The following is a 25,715-nucleotide window of genomic DNA, read 5'->3' as shown; positions in this document are numbered from 1 at the left end:
GCATATATACTGCTGTCAGCCCTCCCTGTAATGAGTGGTCACAACCTCAGAACTGCCACAGTTGGATTTGTGTACGTGATCCAGCAACTGCGGAGGTGCATTCGGTAAGTCTAGGCATTTTGAGATGTCCTCTTTAGCGTAGCAACGTTAAGTTAGCGATAGCGTTAGTTGTGGACACAACCTAGCGTGCTGGTCCACAGACGCTAATCTGATTGGCCGCTGGGAGCTTGGGGCAGGCTCTCCCTCAGCGGCCAATGGGAACTATTAGTTCTGAATATATTATAGAAACGGGCCATTCTTGGGACAACGAGATGAGGAAGTGACAACTCCGTCACAACAAACGGGGTTGCTATATTTTCGACAAATTAATCCAGAATCATGTTTTATGGACCAGAGACACACGTTTTTAAGAGGTTACAGCTGCACGAATTGGGACCTTTAAAAAAAAGCCAGTAAAAACAAAGGAAGAAAGATAGTTTGCGCTGCAGTTAAAAAAGGTCAGTTCCCTGACCGGGAATCGAACCCGGGCCGCGGCGGTGAGAGCGCCGAATCCTAACCACTAGACCACCAGGGAAGGTTACGCGCAGAGGCAAAATATCATCACTTAACTATCCTTCCTTTCTTAAGTTTGAATGAGATTAGTTTGGGAACTCGTTTTTCGTGCGCACATAAACCTAGCGACTTTTCTGTCGTGTTTTCCTACTTCTTGATGTAGCTTTTTTTTTTATAAATCAAAATCATGATCAAAATAGGAAAATGTAACGTTATAAAGAGAGCCGTGCGCGCTGCAGTTTAAGGTTAAAACAGCTAAGCTATAACGATGCCAGCGAAACTGTTAGTTAGCTGCTGTGTCTCTGTAGAACACAGGGTTAAGGACAAGATAAGCTTCTCAAAAGCCTCCGTCCGTTGATCTCGTGTCACCGAGTGAGTACCTGTTGACAGAACAGAACTGATAGAACAGCTGCAGCACGTTGTGCCCTGTCCTGCCCCGCCCCACCCCGTGCCCCCGGCTCACATATAAAGCCACTGTTCGCCCTCCTCCAGTCACAGCGGGATGAACACCAGAGAGTGGAGTGATCGTGACGGGTGCCAACAGAGACTATAACCTACAAATGGGCCATAATAACAATTAGCACTTTACAAACCTCAAGCCTTGCCTATCTGCACCTTAACCGCCTTTGGTGTCACCAGCGTCACCCATAGCCTAAACCAAAAGGTAGGTCAAAGGGAACACATCATCAGTGTGTTTTTCTATTTCCTATATAGACCTTTGTGTAGGACATTGTTTTTGTGTAAGCTACAGTATAATATAATAGTAGGAATGGGTAAAAGTTGTTATATCCAGTATAGTGAATAGTTTATCTTATCTGATGTTCTCAAAAGTTCTAGTGAGTATACAACAGTACAGTAGGCAAAACAGGTGTCTTTCCACTCATCTTTCTTTCATCAGACTTTATCAGATAAAAGGGAAGCTACATTTTGCAAAAATAGTGTGCTGGATTGTTTTGTAGGTATAGGTAAATATTCTCTTGATTGGCTGCTTACCTATAGGTTATGTAGTGCTTGTCATTTCAGATTTTTTTTAATGCAATGCAACACACACACACACACACACACACACACATTAGTTTGTTTAAAGTGGAATTTACTTCTGGACATTGTAAGTGCTTGGAAGTAGTTGGCTTGCTGATCTGTTTACCCCTCAGCCGTTCTATATAGTCTACTCCTTGTATGTGGTGCAGACAAGTATTAGCCTTGAAATCCTCCAAGCCATCTGCGCTCGCCTGATGTCAAGCAACAGCTTCCCAGGCTCAGGTCCTTCAGATATTGTATTTTGGAGGCATTTTTAAAGTTTTACATTTTTCTAATCACATTATTTAGAAAGTAAAGCATTTTTAATGTATACATAATCAATTCTCACAATTATGATACTATATTGTTCTTTTTTGTCACTTAAATGTGGACAAAGTGTTCTATAATGGCCTGGCTGAACACACCATTGGGCATCATATAGCCGTGACAATGAACGCCATTTTTTGCCAACAAATTTAGTGATCACGCAGCCAGCTCATGCACTGCTACACACACACACACTCCATAGACACTCCAGTTATTTGAGTCATGGGGAGAGCAGATTCCCAGTGCCTGCTGCCTGTGCATGTTCAGTCTGGAGTAAAGGCTGGGGGGTTCTGGAATGAAGGTCAGGAGTGGAGCTAGCCTTCCTTGAAATGGGTCCAGAGTGACACCTGTTCTGTGAACGCTATCATGACAGTCCAGATGTTTTTTCCCAGGCAGGATCTCATGGGCTTGCAATGCTTTGGGCAACATTTGTTTTGGGAGATTTCCAAATCCAGAATTACAAAGTTATGTTACCATGAAACAAACAAAGCAAAACAAAATCAATATGCCAGACAAAAACACTTTTTGTTTTAGTGACAGTGTCTAAATCTCAACAGAAGAGCCAGGTGGAAAAACAGCAGAACAACATTCATCAAATATAAGGGATTTAGACATACAAAAGCAAGTTAAATCATAAGGGAAATCTAAGTGACAATATAAGGGATTTAGACATAGAAAAAGCAAGTTAAATCATAAGGGAAATCTAAGTGAAACCATAGCAACATCAATTGTCTTTGTTTACACCCTCATAATACATCTGACACCTATTTTTCTTCTCTTTCCTCAAGGTTACCATTTCCATCTTTGAGCGAATTTCCACCTAAGGTCCGAAGAAATGGCAGCAATTCCATCAACTGGCTCCCTCATCGCCACCCATGATTACTACAGAAGTGAGTGCGATGCGTCCTATATGCATTCATATGCATTCATTCATTCATTCATTCATTTCATTTCAATGAAATATAATCTTTGTTGCAGGGCGCCTTGGCTCGGCCTCCAGCAGCAGCTCCTGTGGCAGTGCTGAGTATGGAGAGGTCATTCCACACCACCCAGGTAGGCACATGAGTGCACATACTGTAAACAAGGGTTTATTTTGGAAACAGTTGACTGTTAACCTGTTACCTCTCCTCTGTGCGCCTCGCTGAGCTGCTTGTCTGACCTTCATTTCGTTCTCCACAGGACTTCCCCGACAGGACTCGGGCCACTGGTGGTCTTCATTTTTCTTCGCAAAACCGAACCAGCCCGGCATGCAGACTGGACCTGAGTCTCCAAAGTGAGTCTCTCTCTACATAATGTGAACAACATAATCAAGCTCAAATAAACCATGTGTAGTTATTAGGCTCACACATGTGCTCCATTGTCAACTGGTCCTTGGTTCTCTTGGTTTTTAATTGTTCAACTCTGACATTCCTCTCTCTGCTGCAGGGCTGGAACCTACACAGTGACCAATGGTCAGGTGACCTGCATCGCCCGGGAAATGGTTATGAACAGACGACTGAGCGAGACTAGTGACATTGGGAAGTTCGAGGCGTCGCCATCGTCCTCTCCGCAAACGTCCTCTTCACAAACGTCCTCTTCACAAACGTCTTCTTCACAAACATCTTCCTAGACTCCATTCCCTCCACAGATTCACTTTCCCCACCCTGCATTCACCACCACCCCCCCCCCCCCCCCCGCCCACCTGCACCAGGTCATCCATGACATAGTCCATCAGATGGAGATGGAGAGGATGGTGGCTTGTTTTTTTATACCTCTAGTATCTGGAGGCTACATTTCCTCTGTGTTTATATATAGTGTATTTTTATCATGACCAAAACTAAAAAACTCATATGTGTAAAAAATATGTTGTTCCTTTTTTCCTTGATGATGTTTTTTGTTGTTAAATAAAATTCTCTCAGCCATACTTTTGTATTGCATTTACTGTAGCCTACTTTATTGATTCCCCACAATGGTTATTCATTTTCATCATAGACTGGTTTCTGAGATAAATACATACATTCTATACAAACATATAGTGCATAATTATATACATTATGGCATCACATTGTGATTCACACACAGTGCATGACGACTGTTAGCCTACTTGCCAAACTGACCTAAGCTGTTTAGCTGTGATATGATTAGCAGCTAGCAATGGCTAAGACTTGCATAACGCATCACCTGAGCTATATGGGTCAAACAGCCTGGCAGAAATCAGAGAAAGCTTATGTCAATTATTTGATTTTTGTCCAAAGAATTTGCTGACATCCAGTTTGTTGCTTTCGCTGGCAATTTCTGCCAGTTCTCAAATAGGAAACAGTCACCAAATTAACATTCTATTTTATTTTTAGGTCAAATGGTAGAGATACTCTGGCCCTATCTTGGTGCCTCCTACTATAAAAGGAGGGGAAACTGTCTGTCTTTCCTTCTGTCTGCATCCATTTAAGCCATTTTCCAAAATTTAAGCTGTTGAGCTTTTTTGGCAAGTCTGAGCATAGTTGTGCGCACGACGTCCCCGGTTATAGTAAAACGTGATGAAATATTTCTGATTTCTGGTCAGAGTTTCCAATACGTACTTCCTTAATAAGAGCACAGCATAAAAACTAAGTTATCACTGGCTGCCTATAACAACTTGTACTAACTTTTGAGGTCACTTCCAAGGACATATTTTAAATGCCTCTTGATACTGTTGTAAGAGATTCAGTCTGTTCATAATATGAATGCTACAATGAGGGAGGATGGTTTGTAATTATTTATTTAGTTATTTATTTAAACATGCGGTGGGTGCATGCACAATTTATGTCTGGGGTATACCCTGCACTGACAGAAATATACCTGGCGAAGAATCAACTATCTCAATTCACTCAATATTAGCCTGTAGCAGGTGCAGATTGCCAAATGCAGAGTCATATTCCAGAGAAGAACTAATATCTCTTGTGGAAATTTCCAGTAGGCTACTATTAACAATGCATATATATATATATATATATGCTTATGATTGCGCTGTTGTTTTAAGGATTACAAGACTGTTGGACTGAATGGACTTTGCTTTGAAATCATTTAGGGAACATTTTTGCAATCAGCACACTAACATCTAAGAATAGACTGAGCAAAGCCTGGATACGGGTTCATCCTGTCAGATAATCATCTTGTTCAAATATGTAAGTTAAAACAGTTCTGGACATTCATGTTTCCAGAGCTTGAGGCAACTCTGCCCCATTCAACAGATGCGTGACCCTTCGCCCAGTCTCTGGTACCCCCTCCAAAGCTGCACTATTCCTGGCAAAGCATCAGACCATGCTCTGGTCTAAAAATGTCCTGCGACACCCAGTCAGTCCCTTCACAGACATGTGGTCATGTGATCAGGATGGTCTTACCAGGGGATCTTCCATCCTGCAGGTCCTACATTGGAGCACGTGCCTCCAAGAATCACCTCAGACAATTTGCCAGGTTCCTCTGGGCAAAGTTTACAGGGCAGCGCAGAGGGCATATTGACACAATACGGATTTAAAAACAAGATAGTCACAGTGACTGTGAGGGTACTAAATAGTCAGGGGGGAAAACAATGTTGTGATGATAGATCTTACAACAATCGTGCAGCTGGGACAGTCCTGATGCCATTAAGATCAACAGAATAGACCCTTTTATTATTGGGGCACATTCTTGATCCGTTATAATGGCCCAGTTGGTTCCTTGTGTGGAAAATGGAGGCACTGCAGCACGTCAGCCCAGACATTATGTAGGGCAAAGGTAGCCGTGTCAGAGCCTCCTCTGGCCCGTGTCAGGACTCGGGTTTCAGGTCTCACTCAAGTGTTACCCAGGAAGCATGTGACCCCACACACACACACACACACCTCCACAAGACATACAGGTCACTGCTACATGGATACGGGTGACATATAGGGGGCACACGACATACCATAACCACCCATATTATTAGTTAGTTTTCCAGGTAAAGGGGTAAAGTTCAACAGTCTGTTGGCATGGGGTGATGTGTGGTCGTGTTGCACGTCTATATTTGATCAGCAGCATGGGCAAAGAGCGTGGTCCACGTCCACTCCACGTGTTAGTCCAGCCAGACTAGTCCACGTGTGGCTCAGGATGCTTTGTGTCAACACAAAACCTGCTCTATAATGTTAGTTTAGTGACAGGGCCACTTCTGGTCTGACTGGATGCGTCTATTTATAGTGGCAACTGAGGTTTTGGGTTTTCAAAAGAATCTCGTAAAAAAGATTTTAAATTAATTTGATCCGACAACCTGCTTTATTTAGCCTGAACCTCTAGACCAGTGGTTCTCAAATGGGGGTCCGGGGACCCCCAGGGGTCCGTGGCACTTTGCCAGGGGGTCCGCAAAAGGTTTTAAGGAAAATAAAAATAAAAACTTTTTTTGTTGTTCCAAAAGCTTCATAGCTCAACAAAAATATTGTATGCTTTAAATCTAAAATGGCTCATGGATTACATTCTAATCTAACAAACCTATCAATTTAAAAGTCAAGCACGTTACCGTGGAAACAATTAAGCTTAGCCCAAAATCACAAATCATAATGGGGGGGTCCCCGGTATATTTTCTATCTTGTAAGGGGTCCTTGGCTGAAAAACATTTGAGAACCTCTGCTCTAGACTGGTCCGGCTATTACACAAACTGTAGTTCCTGTTGTTCAATTGTTGCAATGACTCCAGTCAATGTGTTCACCTGTAGGATGACCTTGTGTCTGTTACAATCTGAAGCATGAGGGATAAGGCTAGTTGAAACTTCTATTTAAAAAAACCAATGCTACCATTGCTAACTGCATGTGGAAAATACAGAAGGTGGAGAATCTATCTTATATTTGGCAATGTGGGCTCTCTCTGTTTCAATTTTTGTCCCACTGATGATCGGTGATGTCATAAATCTGATGATGTCATCAGTGATGTCATAAGATACAAAGTTGTGACATCAGTGATGTCATTTATCAGTGATATCATAAGAGCTATTTTGAGTTTCAAAGCAGGGTAAACACAGGTGTAACCAATAATATTAATGCGGGCATGACACTGGAACACCCAAGTTCCAATGGAATGGAACCATCATTAATTTTATTGGTTACACCTGTGTTTACCCTGGTCTAGTCTCGGTTTCCAGACGTTTGGTGAGCGGCGCCAACAGTGCCACCTAACCCCTGGTCTGACACATTAAACTGGCTGCTGTGAAAAAGGTCTATACCTGGGGAAACTGTAGATAAGTTAGAAGAAAAACAAGGCCACTGTGAATGTTCCATTGCTTTCTGGGAACGCTGACTTTGTTCTAGTTAAACACTGCATTCATTTCCACGTGAGAGCTGTCTGTCAAACCAGCTGTCAGTGTTGACATGTATGAACAAGCTAAACTATTTGGCAATACCATAAACTCTAAAAATAAGAATAATATAAGGCAGAAGCTGCATGTCAGAAGAACCAAAGAAGAATTAAGAAGGGTCAATAATTTTGTAAGGGTTTTACCTTTCATTGGAGTGTTCTAATGTTTACGCATTTGTTTTTTCCTCTGACATTAACATTAACATTGACAGCAACATGCTTATTGAAAGAGTCAAACCAATAACTTAAATGTCATTGTGTTTGTGTGTGTGTGTGTGTGTGTGTGTGTGTGCGCACACGCGCGCGCGTGTGTGTGTGTGTGTGTGTGTGTGTATACCATTTGTTGTATGTATGTATGTCTATAGTTTTACTGCAGGTGTTATGGCAGTTTTGCAGCAGTCTGTGATGACCTGCTGCTCCCTGGTTGCATCTCATCTGGGTTCTCTCTCCTACTGCTCTCCTTGTCTCTGCTGCCCTCTTGTGGACGAAGACCTTTACTCATGACATGGTAAACCCACTTCTTTGTGTCCTAGTCCTACTGATCTGAGATACTGATGGAATAAGAGAGAATAAGACAATTATATGAGGGGGGGAACAAGAAAACCAACAAGCCATGTTTCAGTTTGATAGCTCATCGCACTATTTTATTCAATTACTGACATCTCAGGAGAAGAGGAGAGCCTTGCAACTCTGCCGTTGGTAAACCACTGTTGTTTTTTTTATACCATAGCGTTGATGCAACACTGAAGAAGCGCTATTTCCAAACAAACACAGGTCCCTCGTTAGTGATATGTAAGAGGCAGAGAGAATCCCACCTGGACAGCTTTGCATGGAACATACAAATGAAACAGGTTCAGCCTTTTCTTCTGTCTTTTTAGTTGTTTCACATATAATAATAAATATCCATACCTATAAACACTCCAAAAATCAAAATATTAAGTCACAGGTACTGGAAAAAAGCTCCACTTTTAAATCACAATGATAAATGTACAAAACAATAGACATCTCGTATAAATGTTATGGTTTTCCGTAGAGACTTAACACTCATTTCAGAAGAGAGATCAATGGATAAAAACTAAACTCGGAGATTCAGTCTTTCCTGAGGTTTATGGGTTCCCCTTAGAAGGCCAGGAGAGGGGAATGGCTTTTATGTTACAGAGGAGATGTTACAACAGGTCAAAGTGTGCCAGTCACGTTTAAGGACAAGGAGTTTTTCCTGACCACACGGTCAATAAAATATTATGAGCGCGTACACGGCATTATAATAAATGCACCTATACGCTCCAGTAACACACATCCTAGTACCTTCTTATTATAGGCCACAATGTCGTATCGTAAAGGAGTAGATTCAAGTCATGATGCTCATTAATAAATCATTGATGGTCCACTTTGAGATGTTGTGACTCTCCTTCTTACTCAAGATTTCCTAGTCAGATGCCGGAAGCCACCGCTGATACCCAGCCAAGCAGCCAGTTATCAAGGCCCCCGTCTGACCATGTGACCAAAAGTCAAAGTGGTCACAGCTGCATTTGATGCAATGAAACGACAAAAGGAAAAATATCTAGGCAAATGTACACAGATTTGGGGGCGTAGGGTGAGAAAAAAAAAAAAAAAACGCAAAATCAAAAGTATCCTGAAAAACTGTACATGTAAACATCACACTTTCACTGAGTCCAAAAACCAGAGGGGGGGGGGGGGGGGGGGGGGGGGATACAAAGCTTCACGTTGGTATACAGTACGACCCCTTAGCACAGAGCTACAGTCTCTTTTCAGTGCAGGAGAGGCAACAAATAAAATAATATAAATAACAATAGAAGTAATACAGAGCACCACCAAATGATAAGTTAAAACAGGCAAGGGTTAAAACCACTTAGATTTTTTTTTAAACAGTGCTGTACCCACAGAAGAAAAAAAGGTTTAAATCTTTTATCACTCTTTGTACAGCTATACAGTACATATATCTGACCACTTTAGCAATCCACAAGCTACCAGGGCATTTTTTTTAACCAAACATCAATACATTACATTGTCCAGTCAATACAAAGAGAAAAATCCATTGGCCATTAGAAAAAACAACATGTCTACGAGTGGTTGTCTTCAATCACAGTAACTCCAGCACACACCTAAAATGCTCAGCGGGACAGTATACAAATCTGCAAGCAAAATGTCTGGGATCCACGGTCCAACATGGTGCCAGACCAAACCTAGCATCACCGAGTAAGACATGACGTGTTGGGGACGGACGGCGTCCCGAGTGACCGCTATGGCTACTGTAACAGATAGGAAACAAGGAGCAGGTGGAGGAGACAAGGAAGACATAGGGACACCCAGGTCCCATGTACATCTATTGACTTCTATGAGTCTATTAGAGACAAGATGGACCATCCAAACCCACGTGTTCGAAAAAGATTGAGCTCCAATGGGATTTCTGAATAGCGACTCTTTGCCATTTTTTATATTCATCCATAAAACAGAAGCCGATATGCTTCTGATATTTATTTTTTTATTGAGTAGTGCCAAATTTGAAAATGTAAGGGGGGTGCTTACACAGAGAAATTGTCCAGTGTGCTATGCTATCAGTTCAAGGTGTTTCAACTGACAACGGATATCCCAAATGAGGTAAAGACACACCTACTGTATACATGTATCGCTGTATTGTGTTACCTTTATCCTGAGCTATAAAGTGCTTCCCAACTTGCAATAGATCATAGATTTTGTTACATTTGGAATGGAATGTCGTCCAATCACGGCACGCTATGTAAAATGATCCATTTAGCACGTGTAAATCCAACTCTAGACTGGCCTGCAAGTGAGACAATCTCTGCAACAAATTTATGAATGAAACTGCATTAGTGCTAATACACTGATCTTGACCTGGAAAATAACTGATCATTTGATAGATTTGTGATAAATACAGAAATATCTCTCTCTTTTTCTCTTTTTTTTGTAGCGCTCTGATAAATCGATAAGGTGCGAACCGAGTTGACCGCTTGAAGAATCATAGTCGTCGTTTGGAATGTTTTCAGCCTACTGAATAGATTCTTCACAGAGTTAATGTTGTACAAAACAAGCTCCACTTGAACACAGCCAACAGAAATGAATAATTAATAACATACCAACACTAACATAAACCAACGATAAAAAAAATCACATCATCATCGCAAAGACACACACACACACACACACACACACACACACACACACACACACACACACACACACGCGCACACACACACACAACTGCTTTGTGCTGAGTGACTCACCAAAAGTGTCTGTTGTGAGACTGTGCTCTTGATCTGGCTGCATGCCCTCAGATCTCAAACACACACACACCACAGCAGAGGGGTTGTGAGAGAGAGTAAACTGTGACGCGATTACATTTTCTTCTAAGATTGTCTTTTGCTTCTTTTTAAACAGTGTGTGTTTTGAAACTGCGATGCGGAGGAGGAGAATGTGTGGAGATGGGAAAGAGAGAGAGAGGAAACGGTTGAGGTCAACGATAATGGACGGAGGAGAGTCTTTTTAATAGTCTGAAGCGCCCGTGCTGCATCCAGTAAAGCCATATTGGATATGCTACGGTCTCATACTACCACCGCACACCCCCCCTGTCTCGCCATGACGAGTCCTGCACAAAATGACCCAAATCACTTCAAAGTTTAAACAAAACCAAAAACCAAAAAAAGTGCAACAATTAAATCTAATTTTTCTGCCAGGTCCCTTTTCCGTAACCACCCTTGAATGACTGGTCCCGATACACGAAAGTGCCTCAGTTATGAGGTCAGCGATAAAGATCAGTGTTCACAACAAATGACAACATTGAAATTGGCTACAATGCTGCATGGAATATCATTTCTTTTTACAACATGACCGTTATAATAACAGGAGGGGAAAGTGGTCAAAGTACGACCTCCTTCTTTGCCATAAACTCTAACAAGAGGCTTCAGCCATTATCAGTCAAAGAAGACATTGGATCGACAAAGTCGTATTTCCAGTAAGCACACAGCTGATTATCTTCAATATTGCACCTTTTTCCACTTTTCCAGTAGCACTGGTTATAACCAAGAGCCTAAACAATAATATTAATCTCCTTTATAACCAAGAGCCTAAACAATATAGTCATCTCCTTTTTCCCTGACAGGTGCCTGTGACCTCAATTTGCATACCCAGGCTTCTTCAAAGCCTTCTAGAGTTCCTTCATTTTGAATCATGAGAAATTGCCGATGATAAAAAAAAAAAAAAAAAAAAAATCATAATGAACTAACTGAAAATAAAGTTGTGTTGGGTAATGAGTCTTTGTCTCTTAGTAACCGCACGAGTCAGAATCTGGAAACGGCTCCCACAGAACAGGGCAGAGGTATCGCTTTGATGAATCCACTCAAAATTCTATGGTGAAAACCAGAGGGACTAAGTATCTTAAAATCACAGGTCAAAAATGTCAAACATTTTCATTTTTCTTCTTCTCCTGCCTCGGTTTGTCTCTGTCAAAAACGTCTTGTTGTACACGTATGTGTACGTCAACACATCCTACAGTAGCTGTTGAGGTTAGCAGGTCAGTGGCAGGCAGCCACATCTTTAGCAGCGATTCATGTATGGAGCTTTTGAAAGCAATGTGCCCAATTTTCCATGGAAAGAAGTGAATTTGGAAAGAGATTTCTTTTGTGTTATGATTTAGAAACAGATCTGCTCAGATGACCCAATCAAATCGTGCCACTGTATGACATATTTTACATTTGTGTCAAAAATAAAAAATAAAATAACTGTCAATTAAATCATTAACAATACTAATTCACTGCCATGTAACACTAACTTTGTGTTTCAGGCACGCAGCTTCATGTTAGAATCCAAACATCTCCACAGAAGATCCCATGTAACGGCATGGTGACAGCTAATTTAAGATGAACACCTCTGGTACTAGTTTGTCCTGTGTATAAATGTCCCCCCCCCCCACACACACACACACATAGACCATAGCTTAAGACCTGAGAGGAATGGAGGTTGAAGTGGTGAAATGAGCTGGAGAGGGTGAATGGCTAAGGATGATGGGGCACTAAGGTCAAAGTGAACCAAATGCATAAAGTAAAGAAAAATATTCAGCCTGTGATATGTTCTGCCCCCTTTCAAAGACATAATCATGTGCGAATAAGTAAAGGTACCATACCTACAGGACCAATTGTGCGCTGCAGTTTCACTCTTGTACGTTTGTGTCTTTGTATGGGTTTCAGAGTCTCGCCCCGAATACGTGTGACTGCGAGCGATGCAGGCGGGGACAGGCTGGCAGAGGGGTCTTGGCACGCTTTTTGGGCCCGGTTCGGCCCGGTTGGGGCCCGGGGACTCAGTTCTGCTGCAGGATCAGGTTCTCCAGCTCGTCCGCCGAGCGGAGCAGGAAGGCGGCTGACTCCCGGTACCCGGCGATGAGCTGCCTCACGGCGGTGACCTCCGGGGGGCTGAGCTGAGCGGCCGCCCCGCCCCCGCCGCCCCCCTGACCCTGGCTGTTGGCGCTGGAGGAAGAGGAGGAGTTGGGGGCCACAGGCTTCATACTCAGGTCTGTGGGACCTGTGTGGACAGACACAGGACGCTTTGGAGGAAAGCGTAACAAAACGGGACATGCAGTAACGCAGTGATACTCAACTTGGGGCCGCGGGGGGCCAGATGCGGCCCGCGATAGAGTGCAGAGTGGGCCCCCCCGACGTGAAATAAAGTGTGACTGAGCTCCAGCTAAATTGTGAAATAGCGCTGTCCAGGTACAAACATGTACTTAACTTAACTTATCCTAACTTAAATTAACCTAACTAACCCTCCTGTGTGCACAGAATTGTCAGACTAAACTCTGGCAATCTGCTACAGAAGTTTTTATATTATTAAGATTTGTTAACTGGCCCCTGGCCTCCTATCATTTTGCAGAAGTGGCCCTCGGGCAAAGCAGGTTGAGTATCTCTGCTTAACGGGAAATGAAATCAGGGCAGGGAGCATCCTCACCTCGAGAGATTCCTCTGACCCATATCAACACCTTAAGTACCTCAAACTCCAGAATACTGAATCTGCTCCACCTTTAGAACATTCAACTCTAAAAGTGAACATTTTGTGCGTTTCTCGTTGAACTGTGAGCCTGGAATGTGCAAATTCTCAGATGCCATTAACAAAATAAAACGTGTCTTCTCGAGCACCGTGCTGGTTCTCGACCTCGTGACCCCCAAAAAGATTCAGCCAGGGGTTCGTGACCCTCCCCCCCCCCAACCCCTCCCAGTGCACGCGTGCATGCATTCAGCATGCCCGCTAAACTCCTATCGTTGTTTGATTTTGGTTCCCTTTCGTAATTTGTACTTTCACATTATAAGGAGTTATTTTGTTACTTAATAGTTTTATTTTTTACCATGGATTGAACTTAAACTGCATATTTACCTGTAAACCTCCACAAAATGGCCGACAAGGGGGTCTATAGACCAAATCAGCGGGATGTTTACATTTACTTCCGGGTACCCCTGAGGTCCACACATTATAATGGCGGTGGACGGCACAAACTGACGTGTTGAAGACAAAAACAGACAAAGAAGATAAAAATGGTTCGTCCGTGTTGTGTTGTTGTTTAATATCATTCATAACAACACTTTCACTAACGTTAGTGGAGACCAGACTAGCTAATTTACCTGTTGGACCAGACTAGAGTAGACTTGAAGCTAAATTAAATTGACGTGGCGTCAGTAGCTCTGTCTGTACCAGGCTCTTTCTCGCCGAGAAGAGCCTGGTGACGCGAGGTTACTCTGTCTGTAACGTAAAAAAACAGCGAGTTTGACAGACAAACAAACGTTATTAGCTAGCTAACACTACATAAAACAAACACAGAAGAAAGGCTAGATACGTCGGACAAGCATGTTTACCAACCGTTTAACCATTTAAATTGAAAGTAGTCGGCCGAAAACAGAGGGTTTGACAGCATTTATTTGACAACACGCACATTTAAACCTGCCGCCTTCCCCAAGTGGTACCCGGAAGTAAATTTGTTTACATGGTGACGTCACGGTGATTTGGTCTATAGTATTGCCCCTTTATGTCATGTCAGGTGACTGGGAAACCCTGTTTTCTAATAGGCCTACATCACCACCTGTTTTGGGTGGCCTCATTAGCATGGTGATGAAAGAGCACATGTAAGAGTTTGGGAGACTGAAACATACTAGAAGGAAGTTGAAGGAAACAAAATGTAAATCCTTGGAGGTATGTAGAGTATAGCTAATTTGAAGTTGTGATTACAGTTATGTTGTTTGTTTCAAGTTTGATGGTGACATTTACCTTTTAATTTGTTTGTCAGTGTGCCACTGAGCGATGTCCGTGACAAATCCACAAACCCTCGTTTAACACCCTTGCTGGGCGGATTGAGGTATGCTCAATTGTTGGAGTTATGGTATTTGAATGTATTTTCGACTGGTTGATTTGCTGTTGTGTGTTGTGGACGTACTTTACCCCCCTTTGATTGCTGATATGTGAATTAAATGGTGTAGCCTGACCAACTTCAATGTTTTGGCACTTTACATTTTGCACTTTACACGGTGGATAATTAGTTTTAATAGTAGATCATTTATTAAAGTTGCATTTTAAAGGTCTGTTTTCCATTGAATGTTTGCATTTTATCCATTTACACCTTAACTTGGGGAAAGGTATTTTTTAATGGTTAATTGTCAAATAAACTTTGCATTTCAACAGCCATCATTCAATTTGATGTGGAACCTTATATTGATATGTTGTATATGTTTGACCTTTATTGATCCCTTGTATATGTCTGACCCTTTTATAGTTTTCACGGTGTTTACCATGTGACCAAGAGAAAATAAATTGTGGATCACCTGTCGAGACTCCCCGCCTCCTGTCTGTTCAAACCAAGGGCCGTTACACTGTATATAGGCTACTACATTATAACACTGTATATAGGCTACTACATTATATCATTGGTATGGGAGATTTAATCATCTTGGGAGAAAAATCATTCTCAAAAAATGTGTCTGATTTTTTTTTTTGATTTTTTTTTTTTTAATCCATCCCGCGACCCCCTGGGGGTTCCCGAGCCACAGGTTGAGAACCACTGTTCTAGAGGAAGGTGCTCACCTCTTATTACTCAAAGTGCTGGAACAATAATGATCATAGGTTTGTTCAGTCTTGTTCATACAACCTTATACTTTTTGACCAACAGCTTTAATATTCAACACTATACAACTCTGTGTAATCGTTCAGATTTTGGAGTTCCGTGGCAGATTGAATAAACCTGTCAAGCTGCCACTCTCTCGTTGGGAGTTTTCCACACGATGTAGCTACTGACTGTGCGAGTATCACCATGTGTTTTTCCAGGCTGTGCTATTTGGTGCTGAATTAATGAAATGTCTAAGCTGGAATGATAAAAGCAAATCACCATTGGTGGTTTTTGTATTTCTCTTCTTTTGTTATGTTATGTCGGAAAATCTTTATGAATAAAATAAAAATAATAATCATCATCATCATCATCATCATCATAATCACCATTGGTTTGTGCAGCACCAGTGCTCTGCTGGCTGCTGCTGACTGTCCCATAGCGTTGTAAGTTGTAGTTGAGGCCTCCGTTGGTGTAGAGCTGGTCTTGGGCGTATGCTGCGCTGGCTATAGAGAAGCCTGAAGGGGCCGCAGACGACGCAGGGTCCCTCGAACTGGTCTTGTCGACAGAGGCAGGCTCGTCCTGCGAGAAATGAAATGCTTTCAGGTTTCGGGCAGAAAAGAGAAAATCTAAGTTTGTTTGGCACAGCGTTATTGATGCATAGCCCCGCCAAGCGTATTATTTCCACATTCACGAGCGTTCTGCCAAGATATTTACCGACGCTTGGTAGACATCGAGCCGCATCCGCTTGGCAGCATTTCGAGTTTCGCTCTCGCAGGCGGCAGCGAGGATGTTCTCAGCCATGGCGGAGGTGAGGTGAGGAGGTGTCGGTCGTATCTGCCAACATAGGTCAGAGAGATTTCTGCACATTAGACTACCGTATATAATGCTGGTTTATTTCCCCATATCTCTGTGTCATTTACTCCTTAAAAGTGATAATATGGAAGATTTTAATCTAAATAAATGTCTGTTAAGTCACTATCTATCTGATAGTGACTTAACACAGTGGTGATTGAGCGTATGGCCCATTGATGGAAGCCTTTGCATTTTCAGTATTGCAGCATTTATGAACTTGGTGTCTGTGGTGACACAGGGTGGGCGGAGCTAACACAATAGACTCTACAGTTTGGATCTCACCTGCAATTACCACTCATCGCCATTAGGTGTCACCCAAGAGAACAAAACGGAAATCTTCCGTATTATCACTTTAAAGCGACTATCTCGCACTGAGCAAGAGGGGAGTTGGAGGAATCACTAGTTGAGACTTCTGAGTGGGTTGAGATGGTGGAGTTGTTGTAGCTATATAGAACTTGACAGCTAGGGGGCCCCGCGTACCTCAAAACCGCCCTTCTTCATGCGGCGGCAGGACTTGAGGTAGGTGCGGATGCGCTTGCGGGAGCGCTCCTGGAATTCGGGGAACTGGCGGCTACAGGACTCAATGATGGCCTGGATCTTCTCCTTGGGCTGCTTGGAGATGGGCACCATGCGGTCCAGATTCTCATCCACGAACAGACGCACAAACATCTGACAGAGAGACAGAGGCGGGGGGAGGGGAGAGAGGAGGAGGAGGGGATATGGAGCAGAAAAATGGAGTGGGGGGAGAGAGGGGTGGAGAAAGAGAGGGGGAAACAAAAGAGAGGAACGTGCAGGCAGGGGATGGGGGAGCGTTGGAGGTAGAGGGAAAGTGGAAGGAGAGCGGATAACGAGGGAGGGGGAGGTTAGGAGCGAGGAGCATCTTATTGTCGCTGATAATATGCAGAACAATATTTCTGGCGTCTTCTGGCGTCTATATTCATTTGCATTTTTGGAGCCGCTGTCTAATATTAATTTACATCAGAATCAGAGGCGCAGTCATACACACGTTACCCCAAATACTACGCTGAATACTCGGCAATATTGGATACGAGAACTGTTCTTGTCCTTAATATTTGCATTGCTGACCATGCTACTGTAAATTGGGGAAAATATCAAATAAAACATAATGACTGTTACATTACATAGAATTTATGAATGTGGTCCCAGTCTAAATGCATAATTTAGCAGTGTGGCTGGCCAATACCCGACACTCGTAAAAAAGAGTATAATGTATCTATAATTCTTCATCTATGATGCTCTCTCTATAAGAATGAAATGGTACTGCATCTTTGAAAAAGGCGTGGGTGGAGAGGCCCCTTCCTTACGTTGAAGGCTTTCAGTCTCTCGGGGTCCATGCCCTCCGCATCGTTGATCTTGTCACTGTCATCGTGGTCGTCATGATCGTCGTCATCGTCGTCGATGATCTGCCCCCGACCAGAGGTCAAGTCCTCTGCGCTCATGCTCAGTTCCGTCTTCACAGAGTCATAGCTTCCTGAGCTGTACTGAGGAGACTGCAGACAGACAGACACAAAAACACCGTTCATATATATTACTGTACGGACAACACAAGCTGCTTCTCTATCTGTTGAGCGAGAAAGACAAAGCTTGTACATAAATGAAGAAATTATGTGTTGGAGCTAGCTAGCACATGGCCTCTGGTCTTACCTTGTTGGCGTACTCCGTTTTGACGGGGTACTTCCTGTTGGGGTCGGCGGGGTACGAGCTGAGGGGCGAGTTGCCCACCGGCAGCAGTCTGTCACTCAGGTTGACCGGCTGCTGGTCCTCTGAGGAGGAGGACGACGAGGTGGTGGTGCTGAAGTCCAGGGGAGCGCTCACCCCGTTCTCCGTCACCTCCCCGTAGGAGGCGCCGCCATCTGGGGGGGTCCGGGTCCCACCCGCCGCCAGCACCTCCGGGGGGGTCAGCGCCGGCGGGGAGGTCAGGGCCGGCAGCCCGTTGGCACTGCCGCTCTCGGAGGAGTCGTCGTCTGGCGGAGGCCAACAGATACGCCGATGAGAGTGGAGCGGTTTGTTTTGTCATCAGAGGAAATCATGTATGAATGAATGAATTTGCTCAAATATTGCACTATTTCTGTCTTCAGTCACAACAGTGTGGGGGGGTATCGGGGGGGGGATGGGTGTATTGGGCGGGGGGGGGTCTTCCTGCTTAACGCTGTGCTGTCGGAATTTGTTAAGGAAGTGGGTATTGGGGTCAACTGTCAAAATAAATCTAAGTTAGGGGAACGGGGGGGGACAGGGGGGGTAGGCTATCTTGTTTTAACAGCGAGCAGGAGGGATGGGCGGGGGAGGGGGAGCCTACATTCCCTCATGTGCAAAGTACAACCTTATAGTTTCAAGTACAACCGTATAGTTTCAAGTACAACCTTATAGTTTCAAGTACAACCTTATAGTTTAAAGTACAACCTTATAATTTACACCGCTGTGATGATTTCACTGTGTGGGTCCTGTGTGTCGTTTTCACTGGAACCATGAAAGTCCTGTTCGTTTTTTGTTTTTTTTGCCTTTTCCTATTGTGGTCCCTAATCTGTGAAGGTTAATATCGGTCCTTGTCCTACTTCCTGTAAGCCCTCTAGCCTGAGAGAGCGGGTGGTCACGGGGGGTGCAGAATGGATTTGGACTGGGGGGTGATATGCCACCCCCGATACGAGTGGATTTATTTGGATTAGTCGGCTAAGAACGGGACAAGCTGTTGCCTGAACACCAATCTGCACCCGTTCCATGCAATGAAGCACTATGCTTTCCACTCTCAGCAATCCAAAAGCAGGAAACAAAATACAAATCACAGCATACAGTAAATCGAGTGGTGACAAGAGGGCCCAATTACTCAAGTTAACACAAGAAGGCTTTGCACACAAGAAGGCTTTGCTGCACAGTCTACTTAAAGCAGTGGTTCTCAAATGTTTTCACATGAAGGACCCCTAAACTGACAAAGATTAGACCACGGACCCCCATTTGATAGGATTTTGTCCCATGATAATAAGATCGATGCTTTTAGATGTTTGATTACAGAAAATGTATACAAACCCATGACCAAAATAGTCATTGTGTTACTTATGAATGGAATTATAGCTAAAATAAATGACCCCCCTTTTGGCTGGGGACTTCCCCTGGAGCCCCCCTCAAGGACCGCTGGGGGGGTCCCCCCCGGACCCCCATTTGAGAACCACTGAGTTAAAGCACTGCCCAGACGTAAGAGAGTATTTACCGTCCTCCTCTTTGACGGGGGCTGGGGGGCTGCTGACCCGGGGGTCTCCATTGGGCGGGCTGGGCTCAGGCACGGGGGGCTGCTCAGCTATGACCCACGTGGGCTCAGCGGTGTCCATGTCCTCGCTGCTCACAGAACTATCATCCTGAGAGAGAGAGAGAGAGAGAGAGAGAGAGAGAGAAAAAGAGAGAGAGAAGGAACTGTGAGCAGCTAGGCAGATAGAACCAGTAGGATGTGTTGCCCCCCGTGCTCCAACACGACTGAAAGAAAACTGTGCGTGGGCAGACTCATGGCAGCAACTTCTAGCTCTCCCCGTTCAACCTACGATTGAACTGAAAAAGCGTTCTTCACAAAGTGTGCTGTGATTTCTTCACATTGTGAGACAGAGACAGAGACAGAGACAGAGACAGACACAGACATAGAGAGAGAAGTGTCTTCATACAATACCTCGCCTGTTCTACATCCTCAGTTGAGACCGTTAATGGAGGCTTTCTTTGACTTGACCTTTGACCCCACACACATTGTATGAAGTATGAGGGCAGAACGAAGAGGAAAAGGAGCAGCGGCGTCCCTCTTAAATAATATGTGTCTCGGAGCGCTGCTATTTTTAACTCGTCTACGCAGAGACCCCAAAGATGCTCGTTGTAGCGTAACGTAAACACGAGTGAACCACGGGGGTAAGGATTAGCTCGAGGGGAGAGAGCACACACACACACACACACACACACACACATGCACACAAACACACACAAAAACACCATTCAACGGGCTATCCCAACTTGGGCTCTCAAACAAACACTGCTATCATCTGCTAACGAGCGTGACGCCTCTATCTTGATGCAAGCCTCGCCGGTTCACTTTGTGCCAATTTGCATGGCGACTTCTCTTAAGCGTGTCTGCTGTATATAGACTACAGACAATATAGGAGTTGTAGCGTAGCGTGCATGGCGTCCACTTGACATCTCACTCTGCGTGGAGGAGGACCACAAACGCTCAGGGACGGCCCTATTAGGTACCAAGTGAACCATGTAGCGAGAGAGAGAGAGAGGGGGGAGAGAGAGAGAGAGGAGGGGGGATAGAGAGAGAGAGGGAGAGAGAGAGAGAGAGAGAGGGAGGGAGAGAGAGAGGGGAGATAGAGAGAGAGGGAGAGAGAGAGGGAGATAGAGAGAGAGAGGGAGAGAGAGAGAGAGAGGGAGATAGAGAGAGAGGGAGAGAGAGAGAGAGAGAGATGGGAAGAGAAAGTCTCTAATTGCTTAAGGAAAATAAATAATTTACAATGCAGGGGGATCTACTCTTAAAATGGAGGTTAGTTTATCATACTATGCAGAGTTCACAGAGAATCAAAATGTTTGCTAAAGTAGTTTAACTGCATCCAAACGACAGCACAGAACACAACAGTAAGGGCTGTTGGGTAAAGAGCAACTGTGGGGAATAATACATTTACTATTCAAAACTGTCTGTGAAACTTCAGATTTGATTTCACCCACTTTAAAAAAAGGAACCGACGTGGATCTCGTTTGTTCCTTTAGGTACTGCGTGCAGATGATTGATAATTGTAGTTCTAACGGGACAACGGAGAGTAACTTTAACAGATGAGTAGAGCAACACCGTCATCGTCACTGACGGAGAGTCCTGCCGACCTGTTACACGTGACGTTACACATCCACTTATGAGCAGTTCTTGTGAACATAGAAATAGGTGAAAGGTTGAAGCAAGCCCTTGACTAAAACAGACTAACAGACCTAACTGAATCATAATCAAGTATGAACTTCTCTACAAAACAGTTTAGCAGACCCTGGCAGAGATAGGAAAACAACATGAAGGTTTATCAACTATGCCTTCTTCATGCCGAGTCTGACTACAGAAGCTGCTCGCAGTCTGTCCATATGTTAATTTGACTCACCCGCGAGTAGCATGAATACCTTGTTCGTGGATAATCCTAATTATTCATGGAATCTACATTGTGATCTGGAAGCACCGCTTCTCCCTTTGACTTCAGTAGTCGTCCTTTCTGTTTTGATCCGTCGGTCGGTGTCAGAGCCACAAAGGGGGCGGAGCCTTGCTGTGACGTCAGAGCAGCAGCTTACAGCCCATTTCACACTGGTGCACTCGCCCAGTAGGGGGCCACACTGGGTGTTTACACTCAGTAATGTTGAATTTGATGTTCAGAGGAAAGATGAGCAAACAGTACTCCCCTATCTCCCTAAGGACCACATAGACCTCAAAAGCATAGGCATACAGCCAATGCAAATGCAAAATGTTATGATTACGGATAATTCATTAATAATGTATAATTTTGTAGTTAAGCCACTCCCTCCATCCCCACGCTTTTTTCACACAATGCTATAGTATGTATGTGATGCTGACGGGCTCTGCTTACCCTTTCAGTGGCAGTCATACACTGTAGTTTCATCTGTTTCAGGTAGGTGGCAGTAAGGGGCATGTTGTAATCAATGAGGTCCGGGACCAATGAGGTTGGTCTATCATTTTCTGCAAAATGCAAAAATACAACAAGAGCAATAACAATAACGTTACACACCTAAAAGCCTCAAACATAAAACACCATAAGCATTGATATCTTAAAATAATCACTGGAGAAGCAAAACAGGCCAAGCAGAATCAAGGTAAACTTGTCGAGTATCAATAGACAGTGAATAATGTCTGTTATCTCAAATTAATATTGTTGCAATATGCAAATGATCAAAATTACTCCTTGACAACCAGCAGTCTTTCAATCACACCTGAAATCAAACAATGTGGGTGAGAATTGACTGCATTCTCCACATCGGCCACCAGAGGAAGTCTATGATCATTTTAGTCCATTTCTACAATCACTGGTCTTGAGTCTTTATTACGTCATGTTGACAAATATACATATATTATTTATTGCTATTATTTATGAGCTTTCAATTTAAAAAAGAATCAAAGCACCTGCAGACGATCGTGTGTGGCAGCAGAGGAGAACTTGGGTCATTCAGAAGAAACACACTTAGATTAGACTGCTGTTGTGTGGCGGCTTAAAAAAATATCTCAGTCAGTGAATATTAGGATTAAATTATTTCAGCGAAGCATAATAATGACTAATGTAATGTCTCATGTATGTATGTAGCTAATGTATCTACTGGCTGGATAGTCAGCTCATAACAGTATGTATGCTAAGGTACTGTATCAGACGGTATACAGTAACGTTGTAATTAACACCTTTACTCTGGTGATAGCATCTCTCTCTGAGCAGTTCAGTTAATGATGTCTCCAGACTGGATGAAGTGGGCGCGGGTTCAGACGCGGGGTTCAGACGCGGGGTTCAGACGCGGGGGTTCAGACGCGGGGTCGTTACCTTTGAACTCTGCGGTGCTGGGGTTGATGTGCATCCTCTTCTGACACTCTCCGCAGCTCATTAGGAAGCGCGTCACCGCCTCTCTGGGCAGGAAGGCGTAGGTCTCTGCTATCTGTGCCGGGGAGGGAGCAGAGGTCAGAGGTCACCGGGTCACGTACTGTACACTGCGTGCCGTGCAGGTGTGTTTCTCTTGTTACGCTGTGGTATTTTTGTACCGTGCGGCACGTGTGAAAAGTTTGGGGTCAGTGATTATGTGTTATCTCAGCATGGCATGAGCAGGGATCCTCCCCCTCCACCAGGCTTTTGCATGGCATTTTAAATGGGATTTCAAGTAATTTATCAATACAAATAATAATAATTATATAATAAAAAGCACACACAATTTAAAACAACTCACAAAAGCATCAGCTAAATGACAAAATGTAAAGGTATACATATTGTCATGAATAGAGCCATAACATGTGAGCCCTAGCCTGGGTAAACCCAGCCTCCACGTGACCTCTATCTATGTGCTATCATAGAGGTCACGTGGAGCCCCCCCTTAGTAATAGTCTTTCTTTAGTAGGCAGGTGGCCTGTTCAGCGACATGCTGCCAGATACAGCCTATATTGGTAGCCTACTTAGCTCTTGTTTTTTCATTATTCATCGTTTAATTTCACTCATTGTTTGTTCAGCATTATTTTGCAGCCTTGTAAATAGCAGCTCACCTGTACATTATCCTGCACTGGGAAAATAAAATCCTCACTTTGTGCACTAATCTGTGGCTCGTCTTGGCTAGTCTCCCGCTGGCTGCCGTCCACAATAATATACATGGAATTAAATACGGTAGCCTCTTGCAACATAGTATTACATGATCGAAAACAAATACATTTTTGCCAACAAACCAAAAATCTGTGTTTTGAATGTCTGGGGTCACTATAGCATTTGGTGACATCAAAGTGGAGTCACAAGCTCTACTGTAGATCAGGGGTGGCCAAACTTTTTTGGTTGTGGGCAGCATACAGAAAAATATAAGGAGTCGCAGGCCAAACAATATCAAGCGTGGCAGTTTTCGCGGCAAAACAATTGGACCAGAAAACCCTTGTGCCATCAAAAATGTAATTTCTACCTAAATAAATATATGACACATAGTTTATTGATGTGCTCACCTATTACAATGGGTATTTCTGTATGTTTTCAAATTTTCTTTTCCTGTGCCAACAGGTTAAGACAGAGATCATTTAACATAACATTAGTATTAAACATTCATTCAGTATTAAACATGTTTAAAAATAAATAGACCAGGTCAGGGTACTCAAGTATAACCCATTTTCAATGGGTTTAAATTGAAAAAACGAAATGGGGGGAATCAGTTTTTTTGTTTTTGTTTTTTTGTTTTTGTTTTTGTTTTCCGTTTTAAACTTTAAAACAGAAAAACGGAAAAAAGTTTTTAGCAAAAAAAAAAAAGTTAAATTCATGGCGGGCCACTTAAAAACGGGCAGCGGGCCGCAGTTGGCCCGCGGGCCGTAGTTTGGCCACCCCTGCTCTAGATGCTAGATGATGGCCTGACTACAGCTCCTGCCCTCCCCATATTCCTACCTTGACACTCTATAAAACACAGTGGATGTTCATCCTATCCCATCTCCATTCTCCTCCTCCTCTCCCAGGTGCAGCTGACTCACACTCCCCTCTCTGATGCTCTCCCATCTCTGTTTATCTCCGGCCCTGTGCCCGGCCCCCCCGGCGTTTCCCTGTTAAACGCGACCTTCACGTGACCATGGAGTGCCAGCGGGGGTGCCCACCCCTCCACCGCCGCCACCGCCCCACCACCACCCACCCCCCTACTACTACGCCCCCCCTACCCCCCATGACCCCTTGAGGCAGCAGAGAGGGAAAGGCCACCCAGAGGAGTGCACACACCTCCCAGAAGGCCCACACTGACAGTTCCACATTATGCCCTGCCCCAGTGGTGCTGCTGCCCGCTCAAAAGGGTAAACTGTATGAGACATGACAGGACCCCTCTACAGGGCAGGGGCACGGGGAGGAGCCCTCTCTCTGGCTGCTCTGGTCCCAAGAGGGGGAGGAGGGGAGCCTGAGTCCTGCTACCAACCCACCCACCCCACCCCCTACATAGCCCTGCCCTGCAACGTACACGCACCCCTACAGCCGCAGACAATGCCCTGCGTTTTTTCCTTTGCCACTTGGCGAGGGGGGTCGCACCCGAGACCGAGGGCGTCGCACCCGAGACAAACACCTCAGCTTGTCGGGTAAACCCACAGCTTTGTTCCAGAGGCTTCCATCATGTGATGATGTGACACAAGAACATCCACTGATGTTGTTGTGGTTTAGATCGTTTATTTTGGTCTTGTCTTGTCTCGTGGTGGTAATGGCTGGTTAATTATTACCTTGGTAACTACGGATGCTGCACTCTTAGAAGAAGTGGTGCTATATCGAACCTTTAAGGGTTCTATAGCTTGGTACGTATTTGGAACCCTCAAGATGGTTCTATGTAGAACCATTTCAGATGGTTCATTTAAAAGAACCCTTGGGGTTCTATATATAGCCATTTTGGGGTTCTATATAGAACCACTTTTTAGACATTATAGAACCAGTTCGGGGTTCTATATAGAACCACTTTTTAAACATTATCAAACCCTTTGAGAAGAAGAAGGGTTCTTTGTTGTCTTACAGAAATTGTATAGAACCTTTTTAGACATGGGGTTCTTTCGTAAGTTCTATATAGAACCCTAATGAACCTTGTTTTCTAAGAGTGTGAGGACAAGAAATTCTGACTAAAACTAAGTAGAATCCTGTTGTTTCTGTTCTGTTCTGTTCTGTTCTGTTCTGTTCTGTTCTGTTCTGTTCCTGTGCTTCTGAGTAAAAGGGAAATACTTGGCTGTCTGTGGGTGTCTGACATGCCGATGTATATATAGTGTGTGAGTAAGGAAAACTCAAATGGAAATCCCCCAAATTGTTTGCTTGTAGAGTCCCTTCCA

At 43.9% G+C, this 25,715-nt stretch overlaps 2 protein-coding genes across 2 annotated transcripts in view; one reads left to right on the top strand and one right to left on the bottom strand.

The window, feature by feature from the left end:
- Nucleotides 1-1,062: 1,062 nt before the first annotated feature.
- LOC310778640 (pancreatic progenitor cell differentiation and proliferation factor B-like) lies at nt 1,063-3,784 on the top strand. The gene is made up of 5 exons (XM_083639125.1): nt 1,063-1,216; nt 2,688-2,789; nt 2,878-2,952; nt 3,079-3,172; nt 3,325-3,784. The coding sequence occupies exons 2-5, from the start codon at nt 2,735-2,737 to the stop codon at nt 3,506-3,508; spliced, it is 408 nt and encodes a 135-aa protein (XP_083495251.1). The 5' UTR covers nt 1,063-1,216; nt 2,688-2,734; the 3' UTR covers nt 3,509-3,784.
- An 8,760-nt stretch (nt 3,785-12,544) lies between these two features.
- The window catches only part of nol4la (nucleolar protein 4-like a), a gene marked incomplete at both ends in the record, with an annotated part of 27,062 nt that continues 13,891 nt past the window's right edge, over nt 12,545-25,715 (bottom strand). Inside the window, 9 exons of the mRNA XM_083639105.1 lie at nt 12,545-12,765; nt 15,715-15,907; nt 16,043-16,162; nt 16,661-16,849; nt 17,506-17,691; nt 17,846-18,165; nt 19,404-19,548; nt 21,784-21,893; nt 22,741-22,852. Coding sequence (XP_083495231.1) covers nt 12,545-12,765; nt 15,715-15,907; nt 16,043-16,162; nt 16,661-16,849; nt 17,506-17,691; nt 17,846-18,165; nt 19,404-19,548; nt 21,784-21,893; nt 22,741-22,852 — 1,596 coding nt within the window. The remainder of the gene's footprint in view (nt 12,766-15,714; nt 15,908-16,042; nt 16,163-16,660; nt 16,850-17,505; nt 17,692-17,845; nt 18,166-19,403; nt 19,549-21,783; nt 21,894-22,740; nt 22,853-25,715) is intronic.

This window comes from Poromitra crassiceps, assembly GCF_964638095.1.
Source record: "Poromitra crassiceps genome assembly, chromosome: 6".
NCBI classification, from domain to species: Eukaryota; Metazoa; Chordata; class Actinopteri; order Beryciformes; family Melamphaidae; genus Poromitra; species Poromitra crassiceps.
This window is presented reverse-complemented; position numbering and strand designations above follow the sequence as displayed.

Coding starts and splice junctions, on each gene's coding strand:
- LOC310778640 (XM_083639125.1), top strand. CDS start 2,735: ATGGCAGCAATTCCATCAACTGGCTCCCTCATCGCCACCCATGATTAC. Junction 2,790..2,877: donor CACCCATGATTACTACAGAA/GTGAGTGCGATG, acceptor TCTTTGTTGCAG/GGCGCCTTGGCTCGGCCTCC. Junction 2,953..3,078: donor GGTCATTCCACACCACCCAG/GTAGGCACATGA, acceptor CGTTCTCCACAG/GACTTCCCCGACAGGACTCG.